The following is an 11,075-nucleotide window of genomic DNA, read 5'->3' on the forward strand; positions in this document are numbered from 1 at the left end:
CTCCTTTTTCTCCTTCTCCTTCTCCTTCTCATTCTCATTCTTCTCCTTCTTCTCTCAGAGTGCTGGATCAACACAAGCTGTCTAAAGAACAGTGGGAGCAGCGGATCCAGACCTGGCACGAGGAACACAGAGCTATGCTCAAGTAAGTGTGAATGCTAATTCCAGTGAGGATTCAGACCCTTTTCCACCAATTACAGTGAGGATTCAGACCTTTTCCACCAATTACAGTGAGGATTCAGACCTTTTCCACCAATTACAGTTAGGATTCAGACCTTTTCCACCAATTACAGTTAGGATTCAGACCTTTTTCCACCAATTACAGTTAGGATTCCATTGATGCTGCTTAGAACAGGGAGGATGCTATGCTGGAGTATCTAAAGATCGCCCAGGACTTGGAGATGTATGGAGTCAACTTCTTTGACATCAAGAACAGGAAGGGGACAGAGTTGTGGCTGGGGGCAGATGCCCTGGGACTCAACATCTACGAGAAGGTCGACAGGTAAACATCTACCTCTACTATTATTTTACCTCTACCTCTACTTATACTCTATCTCTACTCTACTCTACCTCTACTCTACCTCTTAGCTCTACTCTACCTCTAGCTCTAGCTCTGCCTCTAGCTCTAGCTCTACCTCTAGCTCTAGCTCTACTCCTCTACTCTAGGTCTACTATACCTCTACCTCTACTCTAGCTCTACTATACCTCTACCTCTACTCTACCTCTAGCTCTACTATACCTCTACCTCTACTCTAGCTCTACTATACCTCTACTCTACCTCTAGCTCTACTATACCTCTACCTCTACTCTACCTCTAGCTCTACTATACCTCTAGCTCTACTCCACTCTACCTATACTCTAGCTCTACTATACCTCTACCTCTACTCTACTCCACTCTACCTATACTCTACCTCTACTCTAGCTCTACTATACCTCTACCTCTACTTATACTCTATCTCTACTATACCTCTACCTCTACTCTACCTCTAGCTCTACTATACCTCTACCTCTACTCTACCTCTACCTCTACTCTACCTCTACTCTACCTCTATTCTACGCCTGCTAACAGTACTCTACCTCTACTTCTACTCTACCTCTACTATAACTCTACCTCTAACTCTACTATACCTCTACTCTACCTCTATTCTACGCCTGCTAACTGTACTCTACTCTACTCTACCTCTACTTCTACTCTACCTCTACTATAACTCTACCTCTAACTCTACATCTAACTCTACCTCTACACCTGCTAACTGTACTCTACTTATACTCTACCTCTACTCTGCTTATACTCTACCTCTACTCTACTCCACTCTACCTATACTCTACTTATACTCTACCTCACTCTACTCTACTACTCCCTCTACCTCTCTATGCCTCTACTCTTCTGTACTCCACCCTACCTCACTATACTCTACCTCTACTCTACTCCTACTATAACTCTACCTCTTCTGTACTCCACCCTACCTCTACTATACCTCTACCTCTTCTGTACTCCACTCTACCTCTACCTCTACTATAACGATCTACTCCTCTACTGTACTCTACTCTACCCTCTACTCCACTCTGCCTCCTGCCCACTCTACCTTCTACCTCTACTCCACCTCTATCTCTGCTCTACCTCCACCTCTACCTCTACCTCTACTCCACTCTACCTCTACTCCACTCCACCTCTACTCTACTCCACTCTCCCTCTACCTCTTCTGTACTCCACTCTACCTCTACTATACTCTACTCTACTACACTCTACCTCTACTATAACTCTACCTCTTCTGTACTCCACCCTACCTCTACTATACTCTACTCTACTCCACTCTACCTCTCACTACGCCTCTGCCTCACTCTGCACTCCACTCTACCTCTACTCTACTCTACCTCTACTATACCTCTACCTCTTCGTACTCCACTCTACCTCTACCTCTACCTCTACTATACATCTACCTCTACTGTACTCTACTTACCTCTACTCCATTCTACCTCTACTCCACTCTACCTCTACCTCTACTCTACCTCACCTCTACTCTACCTCCACTCTCTACTCTACCTCCACCTCTACCTCTACTCCACTCTACCTCTAACTCTACTCCACTCCACCTCTACTCTACCTCCACTCTCCTCTACTCTACTCTCCCCATACTCCCTCTACCTTTACCACTACTCCACTCACCTCTACTCCACTTCTATCTCCACTCTACTCTACTCCACTCTACTTACTCCACTCTACCTCTACTCTTCGCCTGCTAACTGTAATCTACTTATACTCTACCTCTACTCTACTTCTACTCTACTCTACCTCGACTATACCTCTACCTCTGTACTCCACTCTACCTCTACTCTCTTCTTTACTCCACTGCCTCTACTATACCTCTACCTCTTACTGTACGCCACTCTACCTCTACTCTACTCCATCTCTACCTCTACTATACCTCTACCTCTTCTGTACTCTACTCTACCTCTACTCCACTCTACCTCTACTCCACTCTACCGCTACCTTTACTCCACTCTACCTCTACCTCTACTCCACTCTACCTCTACCTCTACTCCACTCTACCTCTACTCTACCACTACTCCACTCTACCTCCACTCTTCGCCTGCTAACTGTAATCTACTTCTCCTCTCAGTCCCTGAGCCTACTGTCAGCTAACATCAAACATGACCGGCAGGTTGTGGATGTTATGGGGAGGTCGTTACCCTAGTTCTCCTGAGTCCTCTAAACACATCATGATATTAGGAGTACGTAAAGGAGTCACAACGCTTTGTTTGCATTTGTTTTTAACTGCTGAATGTTGACGTTTGTTCTCCCTTCCAGACTGACTCCAAAGATCGGGTTTCCTTGGAGTGAAATTAGGAACATTTCATTCAGTGATAAAAAGTTCATCATCAAGCCCATTGATAAGAAAGCTCCCGTGAGTCCTCTAATATTCCGTTAATGTCAGTCAAGTTACTGCTGTAAGCCTCAGGTCTTGTTCAGTACATCACTTCAGAGGCCGAGAGAGTGTAAACAAGTGTCTGTGTGTGTGAGAGAGAGAGCGATTGAGATTGAGAGCGATTGAGATTGAGAGAGCACGAGAGAGCGATTGAGATTGAGAGCGATTGAGATTGAGAGAGCGCGAGAGAGCGATTGAGAATGCGCGATTGAGAGAGCGATTGAGAGAGCTTGAGAGAGCGATTGAGATTGAGAGAGCGCGAGAGAGCGATTGAGATTGAGAGAGCGATTGAGATTGAGAGTGAGAGAGCTATTGAGATTGAGAGAGCTATTGAGATTGAGAGAGCGATTGAGATTGAGAGAGCTTGAGAGAGCGATTGAGATTGAGAGAGCGATTGAGATTGAGAGAGCTTGAGAGAGCGATTGAGATTGAGAGAGCGCGAGAGAGCGATTGAGAATGCGCGATTGAGATTGAGAGAGCGCGAGAGAGCGATTGAGATTGAGAGAGCGCGAGAGAGCGATTGAGATTGAGAGAGCGATTGAGATTGAGAGAGCGCGAGAGAGCTATTGAGATTGAGAGCGATTTAGAGAGCGATTGAGATTGAGAGCGATTGAGATTGAGAGCGATTGAGATTGAGAGAGCGATTGAGATTGGAGAGCTTGAGAGAGCGATTGAGATTGGAGAGCGAGAGAGCGATTGAGAATGCTACGATTGGAGATTTGAGAGAGCGCGAGAGAGTCGATTGAGATTGAGAGAGCGAGAGAGCGATTGAGATTGAGAGAGCGATTGAGATTGGAGAGAGCGCGAGAGAGTCATTGAGATTGAGAGCGATCGAGAGACCTTCACCTGTACACAGGACCACACCTTCACCTGTACATTGGAGAGCGATTGACCTTGAGAGGATACACCTTCACCTTGCACAGGAACACCTTCAACCAGTACACAGGATTTTGTGTTCTACGTACCACACCTTCACCTGTACAAAGGACCACCTTCACCTGTACACAGGGGAACACCTTCACCTGTAAGCCGGACCACACCATCGACCTGTGCACAGATGAAGACTACCTGTACACAGGGAGGAGAAGCACCAGAAACAGATGGAAAGGTAAGAGACAGGACCACACCTTCACCTGTACACAGGACCACACCTTCACCTGTACACAGGACCACACCTTCACCAGTACACAGGACCACACCTTCACCTGTACACAGGACCACACCTTCACCTGTACACAGGACCACACCTTCACCAGTACACAGGACCACACCTTCACCTGTACACAGGACCACACCTTCACCAGTACACAGGACCACACCTTCACCAGTACACAGGACCACACCTTCACCTGTACACAGGACCACACCTTCACCTGTACACAGGACCACACCTTCACCAGTACACAGGACCCCACCTTCACCAGTACACAGGACCACACCTTCACCTGTACACAGGACCACACCTTCACCTGTACACAGGACCACACCTTCACCTGTACACAGGACCACACCTTCACCTGTACACAGGACCACACCTTCACCAGTACACAGGACCACACCTTCACCAGTACCACACCTTCACCTGTACACAGTACACAGGACCACACCTTCACCTGTACACAGGACCACACCTTCACCTGTACACAGTACCACACAGGAAGAAGGATCACACCTTCACCTGTACACAGGACCACACCTTCACCTGTACACAGGACCACACCTTCACCAGTACACAGGACCACACCTTCACCTGTACACAGGACCACACCTTCACCTGTACACAGGACCACACCTTCACCTGTACACAGGACCACACCTTCACCAGTACACAGGACCACACCTTCACCAGTACACAGGACCACCTTCACCAGTACCACACCTTCACCTGTACACAGGACCACACCTTCACCACACAGGACCACACCTTCACCTGTACACAGGACCACACCTTCACCTGTACACAGTACCACACCTTCACCAGTACCACACCTTCACCTGTACACAGGACCACACCTTCACCTGTACACAGGACCACACCTTCACCAGTACACAGGACCACACCTTCACCTGTACACAGGACCACACCTTCACCAGTACACAGGACCACACCTTCACCTGTACACAGGACCACACTTCACCTGTACACAGGACCACACCTTCACCTGTACGCTGTACGCCATGTAGATATTCCATTAAAAGATCAGCCGTTTCCAGCCACAATAGTCATTTACAACATTAACAATGTCTACACTGTATTTCTGATCAATATGATATTATTTTAATGGACAAAAATGCCTTCCTTGAAAAACAAGGACATTTCAAAGTGACCCCAAACTTTGAACAGTAGTGTATGTAAATAAGGTATCTGCTGTTTTTTTTCATACATTTGAAAAAAATCTAAAAAAACCTGTTTTCGCTTTGTCATTATAGGGTATTGTGATGTCATTATGGGGTATTGTGGATGTCATTATGGGGTATTGTGGATGTCACAGGAACAGGATGTCATTATGGGGTATTGTGATGTCATTATGGCTGTAACGTAACAAAATGTGTGAAAAGTGAAGAAGGGTCTGAGTACTTTCCAAAGGCTCTGTAGGTCACTATTATTTGATGATTTATTTCACCATGGACCCTGTGGAATACACAGCTCCGTCTAAGAATTTCAGTGGTTATATTTCTACAGCTCCATCACTCAGCTTTATAGCAAACCTTTATGTCACAGCTTTATGTGAAAGCTTTACAGCTAACAAGCATTAAAGTGTTACAAGTTTATTATCCAACATAGCGTGGCGTAATGTGGTGTTCATTGTATAATTGTGTTTATGATGCTTGTGAACTGCTGGCTGTGCTGTGTGTCTTCAGTCTCTCACAAGTTACAATCCCTGCTACTGTACCTGTACCCCACCTTTACCCTCCTGTACCCCACCTTTACCCTGCTGTACCCCACCTTCACCCTACTGTACCCCACCTTTACCCTACTGTACCCCACCTTTACCTTCTACCTTCACCCTACTGTACCCCACCTTCACCCTGCTGTACCCCACCTTTACCCTGCTGTACCCCACCTTTACCCTACTGTACCCCACCTTTACCTTCTACCTTCACCCTACTGTACCCCCACCTTTACCCTACTGTACCCCACCTTTACCTTCTACCTTTACCCTGCTGTACCCCACCTTTACCCTGCTGTACCCTGCTGTACCCCACCTTTACCCTGCTGTACCCCACCTTTACCCTGCTGTACCCCACCTTTACCCTGCTGTACCCCACCTTTACCCTGCTGTACCCCACCTTCACCCTGCTGTACCCCACCTTCACCCTGCTGTACCCCACCTTTACCCTACTGTACCCCACCTTTACCTTCTACCTTCACCCTACTGTACCCCCACCTTTACCCTACTGTACCCCCACCTTACCTTCTACCTTTACCCTGCTGTACCCCACCTTTACCCTGCTGTACCCCACCTTTACCCTGCTGTACCCCACCTTTACCCTGCTGTACCCCACCTTTACCCTGCTGTACCCCACCTTTACCCTGCTGTACCCCACCTTTACCCTGCTGTACCCCACCTTTACCCTCCTGTACCCCACCTCTACCCTCTACCTTCACCCTACTGTACCCCACCTTTACCCTCCTGTACCCCACCTTCACCCTCTACCTTCACCCTACTTTACCCTCCTGTACCCCACCTTTACCCTACTGTACCCCACCTTTACCCTCCTGTACCCCAACTTTACCCTACTGTACCCCACCTTTACCCTGCTGTACCCCACCTTCACCCTACTGTACCCCACCTTTACCCTACTGTACCCCACCTTTACCTTCTACCTTCACCCTACTGTACCCCACCTTCACCCTGCTGTACCCCACCTTTACCCTGCTGTACCCCACCTTTACCCTACTGTACCCCACCTTTACCTTCTACCTTCACCCTACTGTACCCCACCTTTACCCTACTGTACCCCACCTTTACCTTCTACCTTTACCCTGCTGTACCCCACCTTTACCCTGCTGTACCCCACCTTTACCCTGCTGTACCCCACCTTTACCCTGCTGTACCCCACCTTTACCCTGCTGTACCCCACCTTTACCCTGCTGTACCCCACCTTTACCCTCTACCTTCACCCTACTGTACCCCACCTTTACCCTCCTGTACCCCACCTCTACCCTCTACCTTCACCCTACTGTACCCCACCTTTACCCTCCTGTACCCCACCTTCACCCTCTACCTTCACCCTACTTTACCCTCCTGTACCCCACCTTTACCCTACTGTACCCCACCTTTACCCTCCTGTACCCCACCTTTACCCTCTACCTTCACCCTACTGTACCCCAACTTCACCCTACTGTACCCCACCTTCACCCTACTGTACCCCACCTTTACCCTCCTGTACCCCACCTTTACCCTCTACCTTCACCCTCCTGTACCCCACCACCCTACTGTACCCCACCTTTACCCTCCCGTACCCCACCTTCACCCTCCTGTACCCCACCTTCACCCTCCTGTACCTCATCTTCACCCTTCTGCACCCCCACCTTCACCCTCCTGTACCCCACCTTTACCCTCTACCTTCACCCTCCTGTACCCCACCTTCACCCTCCTGTACCCCACCTTCACCCTCCTGTACCCCACCTTCACCCTCCGCCTTCACCCTTCACCCACCCTCTGTACTGTGTGGCTTCCGTGTCTCAGTAGTCGAACCAGGCGAAGATACACCAATATAAAAAGTCACAATCACCTACTCCTGTTTTCAGGGCCCAGCTGGAGAATGAGAAGAAGAAACGGGAGGCCATGGAGAAAGAGAAGGATCAGATGGAGAGAGAGAAGCAGGACTTGATGCTGAGGCTGTACCAGTTTGAGGAGACAACCAAGAAGGCAGAGAGAGGTAAGGACATGTAATACGGGTAAGGAAGGTAGGGTGCACCACAGATTTCCAGACAGACTTCCATCCTTTATAATCTAATCATTCATAGGAAGGTAGGGTGTGCCAGAGACTCACTTCCTTCATAATCTAATCATTCATAGGAAGGCAGGGTGTGCCAGACTCACTTCCTTTATAATCTAATCATTCATAGGAAGGCAGGGTGTGCCAGAGACTCCCTTCCTTCATAATCTAATCATTCATAGGAAGGCAGGGTGTGCCAGAGACTCCCATCCTTCATAATCTAATCATTCATAGGAAGGCAGGGTGTGCCAGACTCACTTCCTTTATAATCTAATCATTCATAGGAAGGCAGGGTGTGCCAGAGACTCCCTTCCTTCATAATCTAATCATTCATAGGAAGGCAGGGTGTGCCAGAGACTCACTTCCTTCATAATCTAATCATTCATAGGAAGGCAGGGTGTGCCAGACTCACTTCCTTCATAATCTAATCATTCATAGACTTTATTGTCTGTAGAGATACTGCCATTAAATGTTGACTTGCTTCCCTTCAGACTTGGGTTGCGTGCCAGTAGTATCTCCTTTCTCCTGAAGTGTACACTCGTTCACTACTTCCTAATCATATCAAATCATTGGATTGGTGGAGGCATAGACCGGTGGGAGTTTCCGCCATATTTCTTCTTCTTCTTCATTCATAGGGAGGCAGGGTGTGCCAGACTCACTTCCCTTCATAATCTAATCATTCATAGGAAGGCAGGGTGCCAGACTCACTTCCTTCATAATCTAATCATTCATAGGAAGGCAGGGTGTGCCAGACTCACTTCCTTCATAATCTAATCATTCATAGGAAGGCAGGGTGTGTCAGAGACTCCTTCCTTCATAATCTAATCATTCATAGACTTTATTGTCTGTAGAGATACTGCCATTAAATGTTGACTTGCTTCCCTTCAGACTTGGGTTATGTGTCAGTAGTATCTCCTTTCTCCTGAAGTGTACACTGCTCACTACTTCCCAATCATATCAAATCATTGATTGGTGGAGGCATAGACCGGTGGGAGTTTCCGCCATATTTCTTCTTCTTCTTCATTCATAGGAAGGCAGGTGTGCCAGAGACTCCTTCATAATCTAATCATTCATAGGAAGGCAGGGTGTGCCAGAGACTCACTTCCTTCATAATCTAATCATTCATAGGAAGGCAGGGTGCCAGACTCCCTTCCTTCATAATCTAATCATTCATAGGAAGGCAGGGTGTGCCAGACTCACTTCCTTCATAATCTAATCATTCATAGGGAGGCAGGGTGTGCCAGACTCCTTCCTTCATAATCTAATCATTCATAGGAAGGCAGGGTGTGCCAGAGACTCACTTCCTTCATAATCTAATCATTCATAGGAAGGCAGGGTGTGCCAGAGACTCCCCATCCTTTATAATCTAATCATTCATAGTGGAAGGCAGGGTGCCGACTCACTTCCTTCATAATCTAATCATTCATAGGAAGGCAGGTGTGCCAGACTTCTTCCTTCATAATCTAATCATTCATAGGAAGGCAGGTGCCAGACTCACTTCCTTCCTATACCCTAATTCATTCATAGGAAGGCAGGGTGTGCCAGACTCACTTCCTTCATAATCTAATCATTCATAGGAAGGCAGGGTGTGCAGAGACTCCCTTCCTTCATAATCTAATCATTCATAGGAAGGCAGGGTGTGCCAGAGACTCACTTCCTTCATAATCTAATCATTCATAGGAAGGCAGGGTGTGCCAGACTCACTTCCTTCATAATCTAATCATTCATAGGAAGGCAGGGTGTGCCAGACTCACTTCCTTCATAATCTAATCATTCATAGGAAGGCAGGGTGTGCCAGAGACTCCCTTCCTTCATAATCTAATCATTCATAGGAAGGCAGGGTGTGCCAGAGACTCTCTTCCTTCATAATCTAATCATTCATAGGAAGGCAGGGTGTGCCAGAGACTCACTTCCTTCATAATCTAATCATTCATAGACTTTATTGTCTGTAGAGATACTGCCATTAAATGTTGACTTGCTTCCCTTCAGACTTGGGTTGCGTGCCAGTAGTATCTCCTTTCTCCTGAAGTGTACACTCGTTCACTACTTCCCAATCATATCAAATCATTGGATTGGTGGAGGCATAGACCGGTGGGAGTTTCCGCCATATTTCTTCTTCTTCTTCATTCATAGGAAGGCAGGGTGTGCCAGAGACTCCCTTCCTTCATAATCTAATCATTCATAGGAAGGCAGGGTGTGCCAGAGACTCCCTTCCTTCATAATCTAATCATTCATAGGGAGGCAGGGTGTGCCAGAGACTCCCTTCCTTCATAATCTAATCATTCATAGGAAGGCAGGGTGTGCCAGAGACTCTCTTCCTTCATAATCTAATCATTCATAGGAAGGCAGGGTGTGCCAGACTCACTTCCTTCATAATCTAATCATTCATAGGAAGGCAGGGTGTGCCAGACTCCCTTCCTTCATAATCTAATCATTCATAGGAAGGCAGGGTGTGCCAGACTCACTTCCTTCATAATCTAATCATTCATAGGAAGGCAGGGTGTGCCAGAGACTCACTTCCTTCATAATCTAATCATTCATAGGAAGGCAGGGTGTGCCAGACTCACTTCCTTCATAATCTAATCATTCATAGGAAGGCAGGGTGTGCCAGACTCACTTCCTTCATAATCTAATCATTCATAGGAAGGCAGGGTGTGCCAGAGACTCCCTTCCTTCATAATCTAATCATTCATAGGAAGGCAGGGTGTGCCAGACTCACTTCCTTCATAATCTAATCATTCATAGGAAGGCAGGGTGTGCCAGACTCACTTCCTTCATAATCTAATCATTCATAGGGAGGCAGGGTGTGCCAGAGACTCACTTCCTTCATAATCTAATCATTCATAGGAAGGCAGGGTGTGCCAGAGACTCCCTTCCTTCATAATCTAATCATTCATAGGAAGGCAGGGTGTGCCAGAGACTCACTTCCTTCATAATCTAATCATTCATAGGAAGGCAGGGTGTGCCAGACTCACTTCCTTCATAATCTAATCATTCATAGGAAGGCAGGGTGTGCCAGAGACTCACTTCCTTCATAATCTAATCATTCATAGGAAGGCAGGGTGTGCCAGAGACTCCCTTCCTTCATAATCTAATCATTCATAGGAAGGCAGGGTGTGCCAGACTCTCTTCCTTCATAATCTAATCATTCATAGGAAGGCAGGGGTGTGCCCAGACTCCCTTCCTTCATAATCTAATCATTCA

General features: G+C 47.2%; 1 protein-coding gene across 1 annotated transcript; it reads left to right on the plus strand.

Moving 5' to 3' along the window:
- Positions 1-58: 58 nt before the first annotated feature.
- Positions 59-7,910, plus strand: LOC135538064 (moesin-like; the record flags this gene model as incomplete). Its single annotated transcript, XM_064964053.1, has 6 exons — positions 59-142; positions 353-499; positions 2,807-2,903; positions 3,871-3,902; positions 4,003-4,032; positions 7,681-7,910. Coding segments are annotated over 6 exons (535 nt in total), but the record flags the coding sequence as incomplete, so codon positions are not given.
- Between the last annotated feature and the right edge of the window lie 3,165 nt (positions 7,911-11,075).

Source organism: Oncorhynchus masou, unplaced genomic scaffold, assembly GCF_036934945.1.
Source record: "Oncorhynchus masou masou isolate Uvic2021 unplaced genomic scaffold, UVic_Omas_1.1 unplaced_scaffold_8992, whole genome shotgun sequence".
NCBI classification, from domain to species: Eukaryota; Metazoa; Chordata; class Actinopteri; order Salmoniformes; family Salmonidae; genus Oncorhynchus; species Oncorhynchus masou.